At 39.9% G+C, this 25,620-nt stretch overlaps 1 protein-coding gene across 2 annotated transcripts in view; it reads left to right on the forward strand.

The window, feature by feature from the left end:
- LOC109037415 (oxysterol-binding protein-related protein 6) overlaps window positions 1-25,620 on the forward strand; it is a 72,057-nt gene that overhangs the window by 23,086 nt on the left and 23,351 nt on the right. For both annotated transcript variants that reach the window (XM_019052073.2, XM_072300546.1), the window contains exon 2: window positions 22,700-22,787. In XM_019052073.2, the coding sequence (XP_018907618.1) occupies window positions 22,700-22,787 (88 nt within the window). The remainder of the gene's footprint in view (window positions 1-22,699; window positions 22,788-25,620) is intronic.

A 25,620-nucleotide genomic window follows, 5' to 3' on the forward strand; every position in this document is an offset into this window, starting at 1 on the left:
CAAAATTGGATCACAGTTTACTAAAAGGAACCACTTTTTCTAACTCATTCTAGAAACAACATTTGCGCTATTAGTCCCTCACACTGGTAAAAAAAAGTAGCTTCACTGGAAAAAAAAACACATTGTATCTCGAGTCCAGACTCTTACAAACATTGACAAGAAAAAAATACTCTTGATTCAATCGGATTTTTCCTTGAATCGAAGAGCCAAGCCTCTTGATTTAAGCGGATTTCCATTTAAATCAAGAGTATTTTTTCTTGTCAATGTTTCCAAGAGTCTAGACTCTAGATCCAATGTGTTTTTTTTCCAGTGTAGGTGAATTTATGAATGAGCCAGAAATAGTAGCTTTGCACTGCAAAATGAAGTGCAGTTCTGTGACACGCACATCCGGACCTCTTCCTGGTAAATGAATGTGTGGCTTTGATGTGGCCATGCTGGCAACGATCCGGTATGGGCAGGTATGACTGGATAGTGGCGATCAAGAGCAACATGTCGGCGAGTTGGAAAAGGCGATGCCGATGCGTGAAGCACCAAGTGCCTTGCCGCGCGTCGCGACGCTATGCAATGTGCCACGCCGCGCCACCTAGTGCCGTGATGGTCTAGGCCAAGGAGACGCTTAACCTATTCCGGGCGCCCGCGTGCGTTGCGCGTTGCATGCACCGAGGCGATGACGACGAGACGTTGCAATTGTCACGGATTTAACATTTCATGAAACTGACTGCAGGGTTGCCACAGTTAGGGGAAACCGGGAAGTGGCAGGGAATTTTAAAAAATCAGGGAAAACCTCACTGGGAAAAAAACACATTGGATCTAGAGTCCAGACTCTTAAAAACATCGACAAGAAAAAATACTCTTGATTCAATCAGATTTAAGCTTAAATCAAAAGGAAATCCGCTCAAATTAAGAGGCTTGGTTCTTGACTCACGCAAAAATCCGATTGAATCAAGAGTATTTTTTCTTGTCGATGTTTTTAAGAGTCTGGGACTCTTGATCCGATGTGTTTTTTTTCAAGTGTGGACATGTCAGGGAAAATGACGAAAATCTCAGGGCAGGGTTGCCACAGTCAGGGAAATCCGGGAAAACCAGGAAATGGCAGGGAATTCTAAAAAGTCAGGGAAAATGACGAAAATGTCAGGAGAAAAGTTTAAATCGCCCTCGTTTGCTTTGTAGAATGGGTTTGAAGTTGCGAACAACAAATTTTGCCTGAAAACGATTTTCAACTATGTCATTTTAACCACCTGTCACATCTTCAATTGTCAGGGAATTTCACCAAAATGTGTCAGGGAAATGTCAGGAAATTTCATTTCCTAAATTCTGCGGCAACCCTGTCAGGGGAAAATTGAGTAGCACCTTTATTTTGCTTTCTAGAATGGGTTTGACGTTTCAAACAACAAATTTTGACCGGAAACTATTTCTAATTAAGTCTTTTTGACCATCTGGCATATCTATAATTGTCAGACAATTTCACCAAAACGTGATAGGAAAATGTCAGGGAATTTCGTTTTCTAGATTTGATGGCAACCCTGTTACTAGTGCGGAATTTCATGACGTTTTTCAAAAAGAATGTGAAATTTTGGAAATTTCCAAACCTGAGCTTAGGGGTGCTGAAGATGCTCGAGCGCGCATGTTTCGGCGTGTTTTCAGGAAATCCGTGAGATCGTAAGGAGGTTCTTTCGCGGAAAGGTTTTTATGGAATAGTGTGAGTTTGAAAAAAAAAACGGTAAACGAGAAAAGGAGCGCTTATATTCAAGCTTTTCCACCCAGTGCGTGCTTTTAACTTTTTTGTGGAGTGAGGAAATGTTTCATGAAGTGAAGAAATTTTGAAACCAGAAATTGCGACCGATTTTTGCTCCAGAGAACTTTTTGCGACCCTGTCAGAGGTGAATTCATTTACCTCTGAAATCTTTTAGGGCCTTCTCAGATCAATTCGGTCAAATATTTATCTAGAATGAGAGGAATCTGAGTTTAAATTTTTAAAATTTCCTATCGCTGATAGAAAGTGATGGATAGTTTCATTTTTGGCTCTCGTGAATGTCAGAACTTCCAATCCAAATATATGGCCCAAAATCGTTCGACTATAATTAATCAAACAAGCTTCTTCATACATGACTTAGTTAAGTGATAGTGTAGAGTAAGGAGAACTATTGTTTGCAACATTAAATTTAATTAATGAATATCGTGTCCAGAGGAAGAATATTTTAGAAGTTGCGCGCTAAGTTTCCCAGCGTTTCGCAAATAAGTGAACTTTACGATCATCGACCATTTTTCCCCGCAAGGTGAAACCTGGTCGCGAGCGCATGGGCAAAGGTAGACATTTTTCCGGGGGGGGGGGGGGGGGGGGGTTAGCAAGGGACCAACTACTCATCGCGGGAGTAAAGTGGTATTGAGCGACAACTTGCGGTCACAACTATTCGGAGGGGGGGGGGGGGGGGGTGAAGGTTCTCCCGGGGCTGCCTCCCCCGCCCTTCCCACGCTCATATGAAAGGGTCAGAAAATACCGAGAAACGGCAGGTAATTATACAAAAAGCGGGAGAGGAGAGGCATGTTTGGATTTGGTGTGTCGCAGCGCGAATCGCCCCGTGCTTTTGTTTGTTTATGGTAATCGGGGATTTTTATCCGCAACGGCAGGAGTCTTGGCATACGTAAGCCAGGGATTGTTCCGGGAAAGACGGGGAATTTCGGCTAACGCCCTGGGGATTGTTTTGACGCGTTAAAATCAAAAGGGACTGAACTTATTGTAACGTGGGCCCTAGAACCCATAAGAATGCATGCATGACAAAGCCTATGTGATATTGGAGATAGTTTCTTTTGATTTGAAAACGTGCATTTTTTGTGTAAACCTGACAAAAATCGCGTGGAGAGATTTGTACGCTGTGGGCAGGGATTTTTTGGGAGTAAGTCGGAACATTTTGGCATATTGATCAGAGATTTTACCAGTGAAGTCATAAAAGTACTCGAAATCTCACCAAACTTGCCAACATTGGCCCAGTTTAATTTTATTTTATCCGTGGGACCCTTTTCTCTCTGCGAGAATCCAGTAGTTAGTATTGAGCGGCTATAAAAATGTCAAAATTTCTCTGGGAGGGTTCTCAAGCACTCTAGGAAGGAGTCCCTCTCGGGTCCCTTCTTTCTTCCATACCATTGACGTGGCGTGCTTTGCGATTTATCGATTGATTTGCCATTTAAACCTATGGAAAAGGATCGGTAAACAAGGTGTTCGCAATGAACACCTCAATAATCGATCATTCACACCTTGCCACTGTTCCATACTTGTAACTTTGAAGGTAAAATAGGTCGATTTCCCCATAGTCCAATTTGGGAGCAAAGACCAATGTAAATTGACCGATTTTTATGTGAAAAATGATGTAATGGGCGCTAATATTCTGCCGTTTTACCAATGAAATCGGTAAACGTCTTATAACACGTCTATAACACGTAAAATCAAAATGACTTGATGCTCTTCTCGACCCCCCCCCCCTCCCAGGGCCGTATTAAGGGGGTGGCCACATGGGCCGCGGCCTATGGCGGCAAATCTAGGGGGCGGCAAATTTTGCAATTTTTTTAAATGTAGGTATAAAAAAAAAATCGGATTTAGAGAAAAAAAATTACTAACGAGAAAAGGCTACCAAATCTCTCATTTCCTGAGAGTATAGTAATTACTAATTTTGTCGTCTTTTAGTGATATAAGAGACAGCACCTTTAGTTAGTCGAGTTATGAGAGAAACCAAACACACAATTTGGCCTGGAACGGCGCGACTTAGGGAGAAATGATGACGAGGACATGAGATGAAAAGGAGGAGCCCTCGGCGCGGCAATCGGCATGTAACACATATTAGCGCCTACAAGACTGCACGAATACTTCACGCATTGCATAAAACATATTGCGGTTATTGTGGTCAGCGTGAAACGGATAGCGCCTACAAGAACGCATGAATACTTCACGCATTGCGCCAAACACAGTGCGGTCAGCGTGAAACGCTGAGCGCCTACAAGACTGCGTGAATACTTCACGCATTGCACCAAACACGGTGCGTTCGGCGCGGCGCGCAGCGGCGGAAGTTAAAATCATTAAACCAAATTTTGTGTTCGTTCTTTCATAATGTGTTCGTTCTTACATAATGTGTTCGTTCATTTCTTATGAATGGAAGGCCTTGTCCACTAGAGATAGGTTTACGAAACTTGACTTTCGCGCAAAGTTCCGTGACCTTTTGCTAGTAGTGTTGACAGGGCTTTCCCTAAAAATGTGTTCAACACGAGTAAACGCGTGTCACAGAACTGCACTTCATTTTGCAGTGCAAAGCTACTATTTCTGGCTCATTCATAAATTCACGTACTTGTCTGCTTGGGGGACCGATAGCGCAAATGTTGTTTCTAAAATGAGTTAGAAAAAGTGGTTCATTTTAGTAAACTGTGATCCAATTTTGTTTGAATGGTTGGTTCGGAGATTCGTTGAAAAATAAAAGAATCACAATCTCAACTACCTACACTCCTAGCTGATTCTAACCCCAGTTATCAGAGTATACATACTTTCGGCTGACTCAACCGTAGGTACCTCTAGCAGGTGCAACTACTCTTACAACTGGCGCAAAAATCAGCTAGGAGTATAGTTCACTGGAAAAAAAACACATTGGATCTAGTGTCCAGACGCTTAAGAACATCGAAAAGAAAAAATACTCTTGATTCATTCAGATATTTAAGCTTAAATTAAGAACCAAGCCTCTTAATTTGAGCGGATTTCCTTTTGATTTAAGCTTAAATCTGATTGAATCAAGAGTCCTTTTTCTTGTCAATGTTTTCAAGAGTCTGGACTCTAGATCCAATGTGTTTTTTGTCCCAATGTAGACACCATACTGCTCTTTTTGGTAGCACGGCCGTACAGTCGCAAGTTGACATCACGGCTCGCGGAGGAAGAATGATAGGTGCCGCGCGGGTAATCTCTTCGTCCGGGAGCCGGGAGCCCGCCTGCCTGTCTGCGAAACATCAAACAAAAAACACTCGAGCGAAGCAGGATATCGGAAGTCGAGCTTGGAGGCAAACGCTTCCGTCCACACGCTCCACGCTCGCCTCCCGCTTGCGCTCGCGGCCGCCCTCGACAAAGAGACGCCTTTTCCCTTTTCAGTTGCAGCGGTTTTCCTTTTACCATTTCCGCCGCCGCGACACCCACCGCGCACTCGTATTGTACGCACGCCTCGAATCTGGGACAAATTTTAAAAATACCTCGCACAGGCAGTCTTATTGAGATAGAGTCTCACAAGAAATAGAGTTGTGTTTATCAAAAATGTCTAGAATTCTCTCTTCAACGCACAATTTCCCCTGAGTCCCTTTATACTGAGAGTCAAGACAGTGTGAATCCATTTCTGATTGGTTACCGTATTTTAGGCCTCTACAGTGTCATAAACGGGAATAAAAATTACATTCATCGCCAAGACGCGCCTTCGCATTCTTCAAATCGGCGCGAGAGCAGTAAAAATCCGAGCGCCTTCATTTTTGCGTGTATGCAACACTGGCAGCCCTCGAGTACGAATAGTTGTATCCAGGCGCTATAATCAACCTCGCGTTCACTGGCCGAGACTTTTGACAAATAATAATGTTTTATATTTCACTGCCTTGCTTAAATAAAACGCTGTAATAGTTTTTAAGGGGGACGTTTTGAGGATGAAGGAGTTAAGCGATACTTCTGTAATTTCGAGAAGAATGCGTTTAAAGATGAAATATTGACGTTTAATAGCGAAAAATGAGCCCTGATGTTTTCTTATCTTTTCCCTTCTTTCATTTTCATTTTGTCTAGACAAAAAGTATTTGTTTTGTTTAATTTTTTTATCGTTACCTCCCGACCAAAGTATCACAAGCGCCATGCGACGTTCAACAATTTTCGCCGCCATTTTATTTTTTTTACACAGAAATTGTAGGTTGAATCTGTTTGAAAATTCCACTGAATTTTATCGGCAGCACAAAGGAAATTCAGTGAAATTTTCGGACAGCTTCGTTGAAAAATTCCTCTACAAAAAAACAAGATGGCGGCAAAAAATTTTAATCGCTGCATGGCGCTTGTGATACTTTGGCCGGACGGTGACACCAAATACAAAATATAAAACACCAGTATCCTTGTGATCAGTTGAAAAAGCTCACACTTTCATATTTTATCAATAGTTAAGTAATAAAACCAAAATGCAAGGTTGGAATTGCAGACAGAGATGAGTTTCACCTGGATTTTACTTCTTCTTTCCCCCAATAATTTAACTTGAATCCTTTTTTTGCGAGGATAACTTTTTCGCAGAGAAAAGAGCCCCGGGGTTTTGAGTAGCCAACGGCACTACTTTGCCGTGCTGAGGAAGAACGCCGTATGAACCTTAGAGCGTTGCCAAGTTTCCACTCATATAACACGAATTTCCTGGTAAACTTATGAATATTTGTCTTCCAATTTTTCAGATGATGCAATTTCACCTTGAGTTCCTGAAAATTTTAAGGAAACGTATTCATAACTTTTCTCAAAAACCAAAAGTTTTTTGACAACTCTCGAATGATCAGACGGCGTTTTTCCTTAACACGGCAGTACTCGCCGGAAACCTTTTATCCGCGCGTAAGGCGTAGAGAAATAAGTAATGCAGCTGGGATTTTAAAAGAGCCAACCCGAATCCTTTTTCAACGACTCGCTTTTATTGAAGTTGATCGCTGTGCAGGAAGTTTAACATTGATCCATCTCTGAAGAGCCTCTCGTTCCTTCGAGATGTTGTTGATAGAAGATAGGAAGCTGTCTCGTATGAAGTAGTGTTGTTTCACTTTCCGCGCTTCAGCAAAGCCAGACACGATAACCTGTTGCAGCTTGACGTGGCACTTGTAGTATCGGCCGCCGGGACTCCTTGAGTATTGAGCAATTCCTCCTTTAATATTTGAGTTGTTTACGAAATAGACGCTACGCCAACGCAAAGGTCCACGAATGGTCGCGACGGCTAAAGAACTGCGTTTTCTTTGATATAACGTACTACTTAAAAAGGCTGTAAAGCCTGATACTAATAATCCTACCGTGCTAAGGAAAAACGCCGTAAGATCCTTCAGACGTTGCCAGATTTCCTTTAGCGAAAACCGAATTTACAGGAAAAAATTTGAATATTTTTTCCCCGATGTTTCAATACTTTTGTTCGTAATTTGATCCAACATATCTGAAAATTTCACGGAAAAATATGCATAACTTTCCTCAAAGATACATGTTTTATCTGGAGACATTTGGCAACTCTCGAATGTTCATACAGCGTTTCTCCTTAGCACGGCAGAATTCGTCTCAGGAACTAAAAGTATAATCTTTCATTTGATATGTCAAGTTTTTTTAGCAGCTTTCAGACAAACTTTCCGTTCAAGTTTTGCCGTAATTTATTAGTCGTAAAGTTTGAGGATGCAGAAACTGTTCGACCACCTGACTGCGATTGCAGGAATGTAGGAAAGCGCGTGAAAATCGCTAATCGTAATCTGCTAATCAAAATAAAAACTTTTCATCTCAGCGGCAATTTTGGAGAAAAATATTGTTTTATATTCGGAAGGCTAGACACTTCCGCATCCCTATGGATTTTTTTCTCTCTTTTTTGTCTAAAACTTAAATTTCAATTAAGTTACTCTGCGCTCCTATAATCCTATCTAGGAAGAATCGCAATGAGCACATCACAGTTAAAATAACTACATTAAACCATAGTGACTCCAGTGCTACTTTCAAAGTAGATTTAACTTAGATTCTTCTTGTTAGTGGGAGAGGCTCTTTTGCACTGGAAAAAAAAAACACATAGGATCTAGAGTCCAGACTCTTAAAAACATCGTCAAGAAAAAATACTCTTGATTCAGTCAGATTTAAGCTTAAATCAAGAACTAAGCCTCTTAATTTGAGCGCATTTCTGATTCAAGCTTAAATCTGATTGAATCAAGAGTCCTTTTTCTTGTCAATGTTTTCAAGAGTCTGGACTCTGGATCCAATGTGTTTTTTTTTTCCGGTGTGGTTTTGTTGAGAAGTACCCGTTGATGCCGTTGTTCCAATTCTCATCGATTCCGTCTGGCTTTTTCCTGTCTCCTCCACTTCATAGTTTAAAATCCGTTTACAAATCTCAACGAGACTCAGACATTAGCAGAGAACCAATTCCAGTAAGTTCATATGACCTCCTTTAAGCGACGGCAGTCTAACTGTACGTTATATCAGAAGGTTAACGTCCAAACACGATTGAATGGGAGGAAAAAACCTCTAGACGGTGATCGGTCTTGGCGATAATTAAGTATGTGCTCTCAAATCGAAGCACCGTGCGGTTTTCAAATAGCTCCTTTTCCGCCTTGGTAATGCCTAGAGTGCGGATAAGTACTCGCGAGATTTTACGGTTTCCTCTTTTTCGTTTTTCTAATCGTGTCACAGGAGGGCACAGCGCTGGAGTAGGCTCCGTAAGAGCGTCAATTAAATGGAAGGAGATCAAATGATCGAGTGCGGAGAGCATTGGCCAATCGCGGGCGAGACGAGATATTACTGCACCGGTAATTAGTTTTTTGCACCAATCTACGGCATACCCCGTGCTCATGTAACGACCAAGTAAACCGCGTGACTACCGGCCACCACGCTTCCAACTCGTTCGCAGTTGTTGTTGTGTTGTTGTTGTTGTCACGCCGGATCTTACCCGCTGCAAACCAACCCGTTACTTGTCTAAGGCTCGATGACTGGCTTACAAAGATTGGACATATCGCAGGAAATTAGTTAAATCAGGAATTTTGTCGAATGCCTAGGCGGAAGCAGATAGTCAAATTTTGACAGTTTACGAAATTCTGTCAATTTAAGACGAAAAGCTCTCCGAATATTGTACATATGCACACTCTTCTCATTTCGGGTGAGGGTACTGTCTACCCTCATTCCAAAATATAAAGCACTGGAAAAAACACATTGGATCTAGAGTCCAGACTCTTGAAAACATTGAAAAGAAAAAATACTCTTGATTCAATCAGATTTTTGCTTATTTCTAAAGGAAATCCGCTCAAATTAAGAGGCTTGGTTCTTGATTTAAGCGAAAATCCGATTGAATCAAGAGTATTTTTTCTTGTTGATGTTTCTAAAAGTCTGGACTCTAGATCCAATGTGTTTTTTTCCAGTGAGAGTTGAATAAACGTTAGTACTCCAAAAATAAAAAAAGACGAAAAGCTGACGAGTTTTCAATATTTTGGAGAAAATGACTCATCAGATTCTCACCTTGTTCCTTCCTCTTCAAGTCCTTCATAATTATATTTAAGTTTTAAAATTTGAACAAATCTGTGTTTCATATGTGGCACTTTGCAATTTCTGTAAGATAATTGTTCGTTCAGAAGCTAAAAGTATTTTAAATTACTATCCTATGATGCACATTTTTACAGAGATTTCTTTCTTACTTGATCGATGAATTATTTTGTCCAAAACTAGCAGAAGAATCAAGATTTGAAATCATAAGTAAGAATATTTAACTATTTGCCTAGACATTTGACAAATGCCTCCTGCGACAAACATCGACTCGACCCCTAAACCACCACAACAAACGAACTAGAGGAAACCGGAAAATAGTGGGTTTTCATAGCTTGACTCTCTGTAGCCTTGAATTGAAGTTATCGCAATTTTCTCGGCTACTTTTTTGATCGGTGTCATTCAGCCTTAATTTCACAACAACCGGTGAGCCGATTCTCGAATCCACAAAAAATTACTTGTTATGATTTTTTGCGTCGAGGAACTTTCACGCACACCTTTACATTCTTAAACGCACATGCATATTTTAGGTAAAAAGTCATCTTATACATTTGATCTAAAAATATTGACAGTTTATTTACTCGATTCGCCTGGCATTTCAGTGCTCCTGTGAAAATGCTTTGCACTGTTAAAAATCGAGGAGTGAAATTCGGTGCCGGAGTCGAAATTGGGCCCGAAGACCGCGAGTGATATTAATGCGAAGTGGAATTAGCACCATAAAAAGCGCATGACACTCCGCCTAAAGAGTAGATTCCACTCCGTAATAGTGTAAGTAACTCGAGGTTTTTCGGCGCTGTGTAAACTTTTTTTGTGTGCGACACAGAATTTCACTCTAAAATTTGTAAGAATGTATGACGAAAGGAATCTCAGTAAAGTTCTGAATTAGATTGAGACTATACATTTATAAGAAATCTCTCGGCGAAGTAAAAAATGAGCATGATCCTCATTTTGTCTCAATCCTTCCCAAAATTAATTAAATGAAGACAAATGAAAAAATGTATTTATGAAACACAAAACATTTTTTCGTGAAGCATGTTGAGATTCAGGTAAACTTGCGGTGGCACTGAATTTGAAAAGTCGACCATTCACCAAGAAATTAGACATCGTTCCTGATTTTAATTTTTGTTCGTGAATTTTCCCCTTCCGAAAATCGAGTCTCTTAAACTTTTTCAGTTTCGTAAGGGGAAAAACCGCAAATGCTATGCGATCGTATCGGGAAGAATAAATTATCGTAACTCTGCGTGAGGATATTAATGGGTCGCCCAGTTGCATGGGTCTTGTTTTACCTACTTATTCGTTATCATGTGTAACCATAATTAAACGTCACAAAAATCAATACCGCTGGGTGCCGGCAAAGGTTATTTTCTCCCGTCTAATATTTTGACCTCTAAATTTATGGCATACCGTCGTGCCAGATTGTCGCCTGAAAGTTCCTCCTCTTTCTCTCGCTTTTTATTCCAAGGTGGAGTCTTGGCATGGTCTTTGGCTCATTTTCTTTCTGAGTAGGTAAGTTCTGTTAATCTTCAAGCAACACTTTACTTTCGATGGTGGGTGAAGAACACTCGATAATAGTTTAAACAACTCCGAAGTGAAGTAGGTAGGTAATAGACAGCGAATTCACGCTTATTCATAAAGGCGCTAATTTTCCGCCAGGCGGCAGCCGAATGATATCATCGCAAACCAATCAAGTGAGTAAGTGAGTGAGTGTAAGTTCTCATAAATGTATGCAGCACGATGGGAGCGAAGCGTTCGTCGAAGAATGTGTTCCATTTCAGTATTAGTCATTTTGTGTTTTTCAAACTGATTCTGCGTTCTAATTTTCCTTCGCTGCTTTTCCTTTTAATTTTGTGTTTTGGTTTCCCCTATAAAAACAACCCTACTAAAATTTCCTTACGGATGCTGATTGAAGGCGTGTTACTCCTAGAATTTTACCCAAAACCTTACCCTAAATTTAACTTATCCAAAATTTTACTCAAAGAAAGGATTTTCGCCATTTTGACGTCATCAATCAGGATCAGCTTGACTGCATTTTACGTTGCCTTACTTTGTCTCATAGTTTGTTTTTTGACTAAAAATGGAGGAAATGAAAGCTTTGAAGCTATATGTGTAAATTTTGCTCCAGGTCACAAAGAATACTATAGAATACTCAAGAGGTTTTAGTGTAAAGTACTGCTTAATTTTCCATCAAGAAAATAAAACACGATAAGAAATTAAGAAGCATGCATGTAGTGCAGTGGCCGATTCTGCATGGTCAATGGCGTCGATTTAGGTAGCGTTTTTCACGATGTTGTCGTTTAAGTAATTTTTGTTTTTTTATCCTCTTCTGCTTTGTCAACTATATTAAAATTGTCGTAAAATTAGAATTTGATTTCAATAAATCTCACACTATATTGAAGCAACGTTAATATTGTATGAAGATCGTCAGGCTGGTTGGCTGGTGAATATACATACAGGTTTTGTCATCAATAAGTTTAAAGTTACGGCGCGAAACGTCCAAATTTGCTAGGAGGGAAGCAATATTGATACATAATAATTATGCTCAAGAATATGTTTCATATCAACCGCTGCGACCATAGAACACTTTCCCCAATACAAGTTCACTTTTACGATCATGATTGACTTATGAATAATTCCAGAAATGACTCGAGAGTTAATCCAGTCTTTTTAAATTTTAAAGCTCCTCCTGACGATATCGCACGATGCGTACTTGCTTCTAAACAAGTGTCAGATTTCAGCGCCTCCATCGAGCAATTATTTTGGATGCTGGAATGCTGCATGAATTAAATACGGCCTCCAAGTCGCTATTATGGATAGACGCTAAACCGCGCTGCACTCTGCAACTTAATTTGCATGCAATAATGAAACCAAATAACCCGTAGTGTCTCCGTAGCCACGCATACGTATACACCTTGCTGAGAAATTAAGTTCCCGACAAAGGTGAATTATGCTCATACTCGAAAGCTTTATGCATTGTATCCCGGCGTGTTTCGTCGTTTTAATCTTTCACATGTCCCACTCGTCTTCTCTGATTATCAGTTCATGCTCCGAAATCCTCTCAACAGCACTCTTTCCAAGCTCCGTCTTAGAGCTTTCAAAATATGCTCACACGGATTTGTGGTGGTTTACCATACTAATCGTCTTATCCCTTCGACTTGAAATAGACTTTACCCGTGCTTAAAATTGTAGGATTATACCAGTCACTTAAATCATAGTTATACAAGATAAAGGCTCGGCTGATTTTAAGTTTTCTCTGGGAAACTTTTGCAACTATGATTCAATGCTATATTCCATCCAGTTCATTATGAAAATAAGGCAGGGTGTCTACAAGTTCGGAAATAGTACTGATTTTTTAAAGGCGGCCCAAAAGTACTGAAAAAGTGCGGAAATTACGCAAGGAGGTCCAGAATTTTTCTTCGTCTTCTTCTTTTACTTGTTATTTTAGTGGCTTTTACTCCAGGAGAGGAGCCTACAGCTATCTAGAGACATTTATTATAATTGTTTAGGAGTAGGATTTATTTGGGGGGGGGGGGGGGGTAGGGTTAGGAATATTTGTGGTGGTTGTTTTGAAGAAAGAAAGGGTAGAAGACCAATACCATTTTCACATCCTGAGATCCTTCGGGACGAGGAATTTTTTTCATTTTTATTTTTGTCGCAATTTAAGCGGGAAATTCAAATTTTTGGAATTTTTCGAACTTCGTTAAATAGAAGTACTGAAAACGTACTGAATTTTTCGGGAATGTACTGACGAAGTACTGTAAAAGTACTGATTCTTGGCCAGCATTTTTTAGTTGACACCCTGTAGAGATTTTTATTATGAACAGTCCGCGCGACATCGATATTTTGTCTTTCCCTATGGGATGACTCGTGAAAATATACAGGTGAAAGTATTAGCCGTCTATTCGCCTTAATCACGTTGAAAGCATCGAAATAGTAAGTAGCTGTTGAAGTGAATGTGAATCTGTTGATATCCTCGGCTTAGCAGTTGTTTGATTTAATCCAATAAAGTGAATTCAGTTCCTGCTCGCGATACTCACCTATATTCGCTCCAAGGCTGCGACATCGATCGAGATTCGCACTGATTTTTAGATGGAAGTTCTTGTCTGTATTATTATTTTCACGTGTCGCGTCCTGTAGCATCGCAGTTTTCTTCCAGGTGGATTGGAAAATCTATAAATTGTTTCTTTTAAAGTTCTTTTTCTCAGAAATCGGGATATTGTTCTCGAAATTGATCAAGGCAACCCTGGTAAAGATAGGAAATTATAGCTCTAAATCTCCGTTGCCGCCCGTGTATCATTAAGTAAATAGACGTAGGTACAGTTAAATTGTTCTTGAGTAAAGAGTTAATAAAACAGAAAAAACAAAAGCTTGAATAAAATAAACAAAAAATTCAAAGAGAAATAAGCATAACTGAATTTTGACCGATTTTGAACCACCGCAATACTGCCGTGCTAAGGAAGAACGCCGTATGAGCATTCGGGAGTTGCCAGATCTCCTTAGGAAAAATGTTCATTTTTGATGAAAGTTAGGAATATTTTTCCTTGAAATTTTCAGGAACTTCAGGTGAAATTGTGAACAATATTATCTGAAAAATTGGAAGAAAAATAATCATAAGTTTATTAGGAAATTCGGTTTTTATCAATCGAAATTTGGCAACGCCTGAATGTTCATACGGCGTTTTTCCTCAGCACGGCAGAAAAGTGATACGTGGTCTCTCACTTTGGCCGCCGACATACTTTGCACATTTACACCGGTAATCACTCACGCCCTGAAAGAGCCCCCGCGTACACTACCGGGAACTTTTCCAATCCCGTCTTCGGCTTTTGACTATACCGGGAAACTTTGATCCGTATCTGTCTCTATCCCTTTCCAAGACGGCAAAAAGAATTCATTTGATCCGACTGTCGGCGAACCAGCCGGATATTTCCAAAACGCCATTTATTTTCATATGGATCGTGTTCGATACATCAAATAGGTGAGATTGTATTGATATCGATCGGTTCAACTTGGAAACATCGCCTCAAAAGTCAACCGAGCAATCAGAGCGAATGGGTTTTTTGTAACAGATTTTTTACTCTTATGAGTACAATATGGCAATGAAATGTGAAATCGCTAGGAATTTTCTCATTTTCAGCTTTTCCTACTTAAATCCTAAAATTTTTGTCCGAGGTGTTTTTTTATTGTTCAAAATTTATCAGGGTGTCTAGAATCAGGATTTTCCCGATTTCATCAGGATTTGAAGAAAACTTGGCCGTCCGCTTATTTTCCGTTGATTATCCGCTATCCGTCCGTTAATTTTTCTCCGCAAAAAGTCAGGATCTGATCAAGGTTTGGAAAAAATATGAAATCAGGAAATAGGGGCCAAAAATCAGAAAAAAATCAGGATTTCCCTAATTGAAACAAAAAACTGGACACCCTGTTTATGTTCTTTTGTTTTTGAACCAAACGATACATCGAACCATTATCGAATACACTGGAAAAAACACATTGGATCTAGAGTCCAGACTCTTGAAAACATTGACAAGAAAAAACAAGCAGTGAACTCCAACACAATGTGTTGATAAGGCGCGTCATTAACTCGCACATATCAACCCCTTTAGTTTTCATTTACAGAGATTTCAAAATAGGCAAACAGCATAAAAAGAGAATTCACGATCCAACACTGCGAGGTCAAAGACGCACCTTGACGAGACCGTGTATTGTGAAAGTAGAAAGCTATTCGATCGAATTTAAGTTTTTTGATCTGCCTCAAGCAAAATCTTATCAGATTCTTGAAGAAAAGTGCTACGGAATAATTTAAGCGAAGAAAGGAAAAATTCTGTCGAACTCCTAGAAGATAAAGTCGATTTAAAGGTATTTTGGGGCTAAAATACCCAAATCACCGGTAGTAAAAATCCCGTTATATTATTGAAAAGAAATTGACTCGATATAAATGCAATTGCATTAAATACGTCTTGATTTTGTTATTTTAAACGTCTTTCCATGCAAAGAAGTTCAACCATGTCGTTGCTTTATTCATTCATGAATTGAAAGTAAGCAATCTACATCCCGAAAATCTACTGATTTGCCGTAAAAAATTGCAGAAACTTGATATACCAGGTCGATGCACCCACTCGTTGAATTTACCAACCAATTTTGTGAGTGCAAATGTGTAAGAATCAATATGCTATAGTCATTTTGGGTGCATTTATTTTTCATGAAACAATAATAATTTCAATCCCGAAAAACCATCAATTTTCCGTATAAAATCGAAAAAATCAAAATATGTCAACTCCCCGACGTGAAAATTAGATTCTACGTATGTAAAATGTAAATACTTATGTATCGATATGCTGAACAGAACTATGTGTGGACAGTCAGAAGCCCGCGGCAACATTAATTCAACAGAAAAACTGTAAAAATTAGATAGGATTTTAGCCGCTTTGCCCGCCTCTCCTCGCTACTTACAACAAACCGTTCTTATACTCATCTCAAAATTTTTCTCAGAGCTTTGGGTTATTATCAGCTTCCATTTAAACTCCGGTTCGATGGCCGAATCGGCTGCCAAAAAAGCAAGCCACTGTTGAGGGGTTCTATGAGAAATTCGTGATATTATCGGCTCTCAGGAAATCACCCCATGGCTAAAATTGGTGGTATAAATGTTTAAGTGCTTAAAATAATCGTATTCAAGAAACTAAGGAATTAAACTATGGAGTCAATTTCTTTTTAATAATATAACGAATTTACTACCGGTGATTTAGCTATTATAGCCCCAGAATACTTTTAAAGCGCCTTTGCGTTCCAGAATCTCGACGGAATTTTTTTTTTTTTTTTTTTTTGCTTAAACGATTCAAGAAACATTGTAGTTAAAAATATAAAGATTTTTCGATTTGGACGTATGAAAAATGTTTAACTCGTTCAGGCACACCGTGTATTGTATGGAGTACTGCTGTTATTCGACCGTTGTCTTCAGGTCAAAATTCTTACAAAGAAGCCCCTTGCAAGAGGCAAATTTTTTGTAATTTCTCCCAGTTTTTTCAGCGTTAGGTATATAAATGAATTGTTTGTCAAATTTTGAGGTCAATTATATTTAATTGTAATTTATACTTTCTTTTTTTCCCCTTCATTTTATTTTTCGTATCGAGGAGTCGAGGTTTTGTTGATTTCTTCGGATTTCGATTACTGTAACTTCTCTTCTATTCGGCCGATTTTTATGAATGAGGTCTCTTTTTATTTGTGTTTTAACGGAGAGTAAGGAAAAAATTGCTAAATACATGCGAAACAATTTTTTTTGAAAATTGGATGAATCCTAGCGTGACGGTGAAATGGTTAATGAAGCGTGAGTAATTGGGGTACGGGTATCGGCCGCGTTGGGACCCAAGGCCCATTGTTCTTCGTGACGCCGACGCAGTGATCAGGAGCGTGGGGACGAAAGGGCTTAGTGGACTCCTGTATGAGCCACGTTTAGCAAATGGTCTAATGAGTCTCGAGGCTCATCACAGATTGCACTTACCACTATCCTGGTGGCCCCGGCTATCAGAGCAAGGAGTACCAACTTTTGAAAAGGATAACAGTGTTGTGGAGATATGTCAAAGCAACGTTGTGAACAAAACGGAGTGAGTGAAATTCTCATTCAAGGAGTGCCGAACTGGTCAGCCATCCTCGAATCAGTTCGCTTGCTTCCGCTTATATATGCATATTTTAAATCAGCGCGCCCCATTCTAAGGTTTTTTTAAAAAAAACCAAGAAACGTAGACTCTTGGTATTCATTACACATAAACTAGCGAGCCCCAGAATGAGAAACAAATTTTAATCATTATTATTGACGGATTAGTAAACTTTTTACACGCTTTGGAAAATCTCAGAAGTTCGCGGTAGTCACTTTTCGGTAAGGAACTAGGGGACTCGGTTATTGTATCGAGGGGGGGGGGGGGGGGGGGTCGAAACGATCGCAAAGGCGGTATACTACGTATACGCGCCAATACTCTTGATTCAATCGGATTTTTGCTTAAATCAAGAACCAATCCTCTTAATTTGAGCGGATTTCCTTTGATTTAAGCTTAAATATGATGAATCAAGAGTATTTTTTCTTGTCAATGTTTTCAAACTCTAGATACAATGTGTTTTTTTTCCAGTGTATGTCATTTATTTAAAGGAGAACAAATTGACATCACACTGGAAAAAAAAAAACACATTTGATCTAGAGTCCAGACTCTTAAAAACACCGACAAGAAAAAAAACTCGGGACTCAATCAGATTTAAGCTTAAATCAGGAACCAAGCCTCTTAATTTGAGCGGATTTCCTTTTGATTTAAGCTTAAATCTGATTGAATGAAGAGTCCTTTTTCTTGTCAATGTTTTCAAGAGTCTGGACTCCAGATCCAATGTTTTTTTTTTTTTTTTTTCTAGTGAACGATACATCGATGCATTATCGAATACGATCCTTATCCGTCAGTAATCTACCTTTACCCGGAATCTGACGATCTCGACCTTGGGGATCCCATTTCGACGAGATGCGAACGGCGATGATGGAGTGACCGAGCCGTGGCGGAGACGGCGAACCTAGGTCAGAACTCGGATGAGAGCCCACGCAAGGATGCGTCATGAGGCGGGTGTCGCTGTCAGTCGACCCAGGATCGATTCGGTCGCTTCCTGTATCGACGACGACGCACGATCCCGAATCCCGAACGCCCTCCCCCGTGCGGGCGCCCGACGACGACGACCCCCCGATTAATTGAATTAAGGAGCCTGAGCATGGGGGCATCGGGCATAGCTTCCGACCCGTGTTTATGGCTCATTACAAGTTGCAAACAACGGATTCGCACCCTCATCGCCCTTGCCTCGTCGCCCAGCCCGCCCTTTTATCGCGTGTTTTCCGCCGCCCCTCGTGTGAATGTGTCTTTATTCCCCAAGTTTCCAAGGTTTCCGCCGGTCTGGAAAAGCCGACCGGGAAAGTCGTGGCATTCGCCGTCATCGGGGATATTCAGTCAGGGTGTTTACAAGTCCTGAATTTCCGGAAAGTACGGAAATAGTACTGATTTTTTAAGGGCGGTCCGGAAGTACTGATAAAGTGCGGAATTCCGCAAGAAGGTCCGGAATTTTTTCATTTTTGTCGCAATTTGAGCGGGAAATTCAAATTTTTGAAATTTGCGAAGTTCCTCAAGTGGAGGTACTGAAAAAGTACTTAATTTTCTGTTGAAGAAGTACTGAATTTCTCGGGAATGTACTGAAAAAGCACTGTGAAAGTGCCATTTTTTGTAAAAGCCATTTTTGGCCAGCCTGTGATTTTTCAGCTCTTTTTCACAAGAGTCAGCTTTTCATTTTGCTCTAGCTGGAGTTTGGATCAAGCCCATTCCTCCTTCTTTGAAAAAAACACATTGGATCTAGAGTCCAGACTCTTGAAAACATTGACAAGAAAAAATACTCTTGGCTCAATCAGATTTTTGCTTAAATCAAAAGGAAATCCGCTCAAATTAAGAGGCTTGGGTCTTGATCTAAGCTTAAATCCGACTGAATCAAGAGTATTTTTTCTTGTCGATGTTTTTAAGAGTCTGGACTCTAGATCCAATGTGTTTTTTTTCCAGTGGGATTTTTCCGATTCTATCAGAATTTAAGGTCCATCAAGACTTAATCCCGATTTCATCAGGATTTGAGAAAAAATTAGACGTAAAATCAGGATTTGAGAAAAGTTGGCCGCTCGCTTATTTTCCGGTAGTTATCCGCTATTCGTCCGTTAATTTTTCTCCGCGAAAAATCAGGATTTTATCAGGATTTGGAACAATTACGGAATCAGGATTTAGCAATCAAAAATCAGGATTTCCGAAAATGAAAAAAAAATCTATGTTTTGAAACTCGAGGTTTCAGTCTGATTTACATCATGCACAATCGTAGCAGTAGCAATACCTGGTGGAGCTTAAGGTGTTCTGAATGTACGCCTTTCTATTACGACTTGCCCCTCACTCTTTCGCGCCTTGTTTTTTTCCATCGAGAATTAAACATTCAAGGCACGGTTGCGGTGAAAAGTAACGTATTATGTCATGTCACGCACACAGCCTTGAACTTACTCCTCCCCCATGTGAAAGATGAAGCACCCGCTTCCTTTATCTTTGAACCAATGGGCCGTATCATCTCCTTTCGTATGGGGATGGTTTGTTAAGAGATGTATAAGTGGACGTGTTACTGCCAAACGGAACTATGTGCATTGAGACGTGAGCCCTGAGACCCATAAGACTTTATGCTTAGAAGGGCGCACGTCAAAATGCGCACAGTTCCGTTTGGCAGAAATACTTCGTATGAAGCCGTTTTATCTTCTTTTTGGGCGGACGGACACGTTTGAAGCTCTTATTTCAAGTCCGAGTGGGTATAGGAAATTATTGTATCACGATATTACAGTGTGGGCCGAAGGGGTTTTTTCGAAGGGGGAACAAAGTCGTGTCGAAAGTAGTGATAGTTTTCAAAAAATTCGCCTAGCCTCAACCGTCTAAAGTGAAACATGAAAAAAGCTGGAGACCCTATGAGAGAAATTAGCATTCATTCTTCAGCGTTGAATATTTATCACTTAGCACATGAACCTGCTGCAAGAAACAGAACATGCGGAAAAATTAATAATTCCACGCATACCAAGCAGTACAAGAAACTTTCTGCTCACCATTTCGAATTCCGCGGAATATTCTGATACACATTCCAGGCAGTACAATTCTTAATGAAGCTGGCAGATGTGCTGTGAATCTCAGAGTAAACAGAAAACAGTATTATGGAGTGATTGATTTGGTAAGGTATTCTGGCAATGAACTCATGCTTTGCCGCTGCCAGTGGGAAGGGAAACGAGTTTTTTTCTTCTCTTTTTTTCTATTAAGGCGTTACATCCTTTCCCCTTTTCTCTCATGAGTAGTCAACGGAAGAGGAAATGCAAAACCATCTATCTGATTCCCATAAAAAAAAAGTCCACTTCGCGCGGACTTCCCAAAGGTTCGCGTAATAACAAACTCTCACTGACATTTTCCTTGGAAATTATCACTTCTTGCTCTATCTGTACCGAACCGAGTGTTTTCATTCGAAGTAAAAGGAATTAAAATGTATGTAGATGAATCACTAATTGTTTAAGAATTTTCAAACTCAACTTGTACTTAGGCAATTCTTATAAAAACGGGAATTTGTGTGTGTAAAATCAAGTTTCAGTTAGTCTCAAAATGTACTTGATGTTTTCTGTGGCTTATTTGACCTTCTCCGGGTTTTTCGCAAGTGGGAAGTTCAAATTTACTGGCTGACACTTCAATTTCTTTCTTGCGAGTTAATATCGGCAGGTTTAATGTTTTAAACGTGTTTTACGCAAAGTTTTCATGCACAGACCAGGGTGTCTTGAAGTCCGGAATTTCCTGAAAGTCTAGAAAAAGTACTGATTTTTTCAGGGCGGTCCGGAAGTACTGAAAATGTGCGAAATTAGAAGTGCAAGAAGGTCCGGAATTTCCGTCATTTTTGTCGCAATTTGAGCAAGAAATTCAAATTTTTGAAATTTTTCGAATTTCGTCAATTGAAGGTATTGAAAAAGTACTGAATTTTTCTATTGAGGAGGTACTGAATTTCTTGGGAATGTACCGAAAAAGTATACTGTAAAAGTACTGATTTTTGGCCAGCCTGTTTTAGTAGACACCCTGATAGACATGATGTACTATTACAGAGCGATTGATGTACTATGTAGGTCTAAATGGACCGAGTTCATCAGAAAGGAACCAAACCACATTTTCGAAAAAATTGAGATAGGAATGTTTTTGAGTTCCTCTAGTCCAATATATTCCCCTCCCAAAAACTCGGAGTCGAGAAAAAAATATTAGTCTGTGTCAAGAGGGGTTAAAGTTTATTTTCTTCATTGAGCCTTATGGAGAAATAAAACTTCAAACCTCTTTTTCTCAGTTTCAACCTTATGTGGGTTGGTTCCTTTCTGTTAAACTCTGTCCAAATCTTACTCAGCTTTGTGGTCTATTGCCGCAATAATTTTTACTCGATCCTCGATCGCATGATGCCTGCGGGCAGGAATGTGGAATGTCCACTGATTTTGCGGATCGCCGAGGAAATGATTTGTTCTAGGTCAAAATAGTTGACACAGCCCACGGCACACGGCACAGACACAAGTTTCCCCGATCAAATTGCACTCGCGACCTTCCGCATTGTAAATCGACCACATTCATTACTCTCAAACAAGGCGAAGCTAGTCGTCTCTTGTTTTAGTGCCTTTAAAGTTCATGCTGTGTCTGTGCGAGGAACTCTGTGGACATTCATTCACAAATCCTCTCTGACCGTGACTTTGACCTGTTGACCATTCGTGTGCTTGTACGCGTGTGTAAGGGTGGGTGTTCTGCAGTTGTATGCGTGTAAATTTCAAACGCTTTCGCTGGGAATGATGACACAAAAGTTCTCACTCGACAACCTCCGCAAAGACCATGAATATATGAGGACTTAAATGTAACAATGGCGGATGTGAAAAATTACCTTTCCGAAACATGTTCAAAAAACTGTTTTAGCATCGAGAAAATTTTAAGAAAATACTTGAAATAAGATCCTCGAGATCTGTGCATTATGCTAGAGCCAAACATATTAGATTTTTGTGTGACCAAAACAGTTTTTTAAGCGTTTTTCGAAAAGGTAATTTTTTATATCCGCCATTGTTACAGATAAGGCCTCATATGGCCAAAAATCAGAAACTGGACGTAATCGCCCACATTTGTATTTTGTTTTTCTTGCAAGTCGGGGTTGGCAAAGATAAAACAATATGTGATGTTGCAAACTTGCCCACACCATCGGAATGAAAAATTCACAATTGCCACCGGAAACTTCTTTAATATTTGCTCTCTCCAGATATGAACATCACTCCACGAAATATTCAACTTACCTACAAAATTTTTCTTCATATGATAGGTAATGCTACAGTTAGATGTTAGATGCGTGCACCTTTATGTATATATTTTAGCCATCGAAATATATTTTTCAGTGCATAGTCTGATAAAAATTACAATATTGCATCTGCACGCTTCAGAGTAAGTTGAAACGGTCCTCAAATAAATGACTGCAACGTGCAGAAAGTATCCAAGAAGATACGGCAATGTTACCAATATTGTGTGATTTATTTATTTATTTATTTTACATAAACATAACTGAAAGAAGAGCGAAAATTGAATTCATTGGGAGATTTCCTGATCTTGTGATACAAAAAAATCACATAATCATACGGTGGCGTCGTATGGCTTCTATTTTCTCTACAGTAAATGCAAACCAACAAAAATAAAATAGGAAAAAAACCTCGGCACATACCTACAGGCGAGCATCTTCGAAGAAAAACATTTTTTAAGTGAATGTGGCCTCGAGGAGAGGAATGATATATCCCCCTGGAGTATTATTACACGTAAAACAGCCCTGGTTTTCGGAACGTGTCTTTCCTTGATTTTCATTTTTGTCGTTTGCAATGCAAGTCTAATGTGTTGATTTTCTTGTCTGTTCTAGGATGGGAGTGTAGAAAGCTACAGTCCGTCTGTCGATTCAAACAACGATATTGCAGCAAGCACGAAAAGCGTAACCCTCAAAGATGCAGGTGTGTGTAATTTCATTTAATTCTTCTTTTTTGTTCTTTATCGAGTACCTCTGAAGCCATCAAATTGGATCCATACCAGAAAACACGCGCAAACTGTGAGTTTGAGTTTTCAATTTGCCAGAAGCGGCCCGAGAATTTGGCATTGTGCTACAGTAAAATCTAGAATTAATCGCTTACCACGAACTCTCATTCTTGCCAACAGGGTTCTTCTTTTTAATTGTCTAAAAGCTCTCAAGGTCCCGATAAATCAGTACCAGCTGTAGTTGTAACTCGACGCAGTCCTCCTCATGTCATACCTAACGAATCTAGTTGATATTATTCTTATATGCAAACCGCATCTTTCTTTCCGTCCCCCCTTTTTGTATGCGCAGTTTTTACGGGTATAAAATTGGATTGCGTTTAGCAGGAAGAAACCAAGCCACATCAGCTATTGTCAAATTTAACTGGGCTATTGAATTTTTCACAAGAAAACGTTTGTGCGGATTCCTTTGAAAATGTTAAGGAATTTGCCTCTTACTATGCAGCAAATTCACTGAAATTTGTACAAAAATCCGCACAACCGTTTTCATGTAAAAAATTAAATTACCAATTAAATTTGGCAATAGGTGATGTGGCTTGGTTCCTTTCTGCTTATAAAATAAGTCCAAATGGTCCAAATAAGTCAGGTGTGAATGCTGTCACAAGGAGCTATATTCAACCGCATTATGGAAGGATGTTACTTTTCATAACAAAACGGGTTGCTTTCCCTTCCGACGTATTTATGGGAAATAATAAAAATATCGCCTTTCTAGTGGCCCAATTTACGCGTACTCTGTTTTTATTTAAATTTGCAGCGTAAGCTATGTCACTTACCAACCCTACACTAGAGAGTCTCACAAAATAATAGCCAGTTATCGCCTAGGAACTCGTGATTACTATCAAGATGTCATTCAGTTTAATGAGACAGACACGCATTCTACTAACGATGCATATTTTCAGAAAAATGCATCTGAGTCTCTTGGCCAGTGGCTGTGTTTCAAATTGTCAATTTAGTCTGTGCTTTTATCAAAGAGTTTCCTAGTGCTATACTCGGAAGAATAATCGATTACGTGATTGTGAAATTACATGACTTGGCAGGGCGCGCACCACTGGGCAAAGCTCCGATTTTCATCAAAGGAGGATCGTCAAGGAAAGCTTAACGTGTTTGAGTCGAGCAGTTCAAAATTTTTCCTGGCGGGTAATGTTGATTGTTTCTTGCGTATTATCACACGGTTAACAATCTAACAACATTTGATCCTCGCAATATTTTGCAGCAGGTTATCACTCAGACTTGAGGTATTCATTTGTTGGCAAAGTAAACCCTGAAGTTACGGCGCCACTCAGTTTGAGAGTTTCATATCAGGTCGTTTCGAAGAAACCTAAGCTGAAAGTCGCACTTGAGAGGCATCAAATTCCTGCGAAAGATAACTCTATTAAAATTTTATTGCCCGTCCGTTCTCCGTTCTAGCCGTTCTCTGACTCAAATAATTAATTCGCGATGTAGCGACTTGATAAGAGCGCGCCGAGGTCACACCTCGCACCTCGTCTTTTGCTCCGACTCGGAGCCAAGAAAGTGTATGACTGGTTGCCTCTGAGGATTTTGAAGGCATTTTTTTATTTTGCTCCAAGATTGAATGTCAACTATGCACAATGTTTGCGGATGTGATCGTGAATGCAGCAGAGAACTTTTGTCTTCTGGCTGTGAATATTAGATCGGTATCGTTCCGATCGACATAGTTCCATCGAAAAATACTTAAAAACAAAACTGTTTTTTCGTCGTTTGTCGATCGACTCCATGCCGACCGAATCGATGTCGATCAGTCAACATTTCTCTCGATCAATCGATTCACAATCGGTTTCATGTTCTTTTTCTTTCTCATTTTTCTTCTTCTTTCTCTTTTACCTTCTTCTTTCTCTTTTTCTTCTTTTTTCCCCTTTTTCTCTTTTTTCTCCTTCTTTCTCTTTTTTCTCCTTCTTTCTCTTTTTTCTTCTTCTTTCTCTTTTTTCTTCTTTCTCTTTTTTCTCCTTCTTTCTCTTTTTTCTCCTTTTTTCTCTTTTTTCTCCTTCTTTCTCTTTTTTCTTCCTCTTTCTCTTTTTTCTTCCTCTTTCTCTTTTTTCTTCTTCTTTCTCTTTTTTCTTCTTCTTTCTCTTTTTTCTTCTTCTTTCTCTTTTTTCTCTCTTTTTTCTTCTTTCTCTTTTTTCTTCTTTCTCTTTTTTCTTCTTTTTCCTCTCTTTTTTCTCTCTTTTTTCCTCTTCTTTCTCTTTTTTCTTCTTTTTTCTCTTTATTCCCCGTTCACTTTCCTTGTTTTTATACCTCTTTTTTACTTCCTCCTCTCCTTTCTCTTTTCTTTCCTTAGGTCTCTTCTCTACTTTTTCCCCCTCCTCTTTGAAGAAAAGTCAAGTATGAATTCTTGTCCACTCCTCCTTTCGGAAAAGTGATTATGAGTAGCCACCCCGCGGAATGAGAGGGGACCGGGAAAACTTCGACGGGATCGGGGAAGAAGTCCCGAAGTCAGTCAGTGGGTCAGCGGGACGATTCCCACTCAACTTTCACTATCTTTTCCGTGCACGTCAAGTCATCGTCCTATTGATCCGTGGACTCCAACTCGACTCGCGCCCACCGCCACCGCACCGCACCGGTTTGTTTTCTGCCACGACTCCCGTTCATCAAGAACACGTCATCGACGTCATCGCACCACCGCAGCGGGCGTCGTGACGCCCGCCCGCCCGCCCGACGCTCAATCCCTTTGACCTATCGACGCGACGGGACGGGACAGACCAGCGTTTTTGCTCCATTTGCATTCCCCTCGTCCCG

The sequence above is a fragment of the Bemisia tabaci genome, chromosome 5, assembly GCF_918797505.1.
Source record: "Bemisia tabaci chromosome 5, PGI_BMITA_v3".
In the NCBI taxonomy this organism is placed as follows: Eukaryota; Metazoa; Arthropoda; class Insecta; order Hemiptera; family Aleyrodidae; genus Bemisia; species Bemisia tabaci.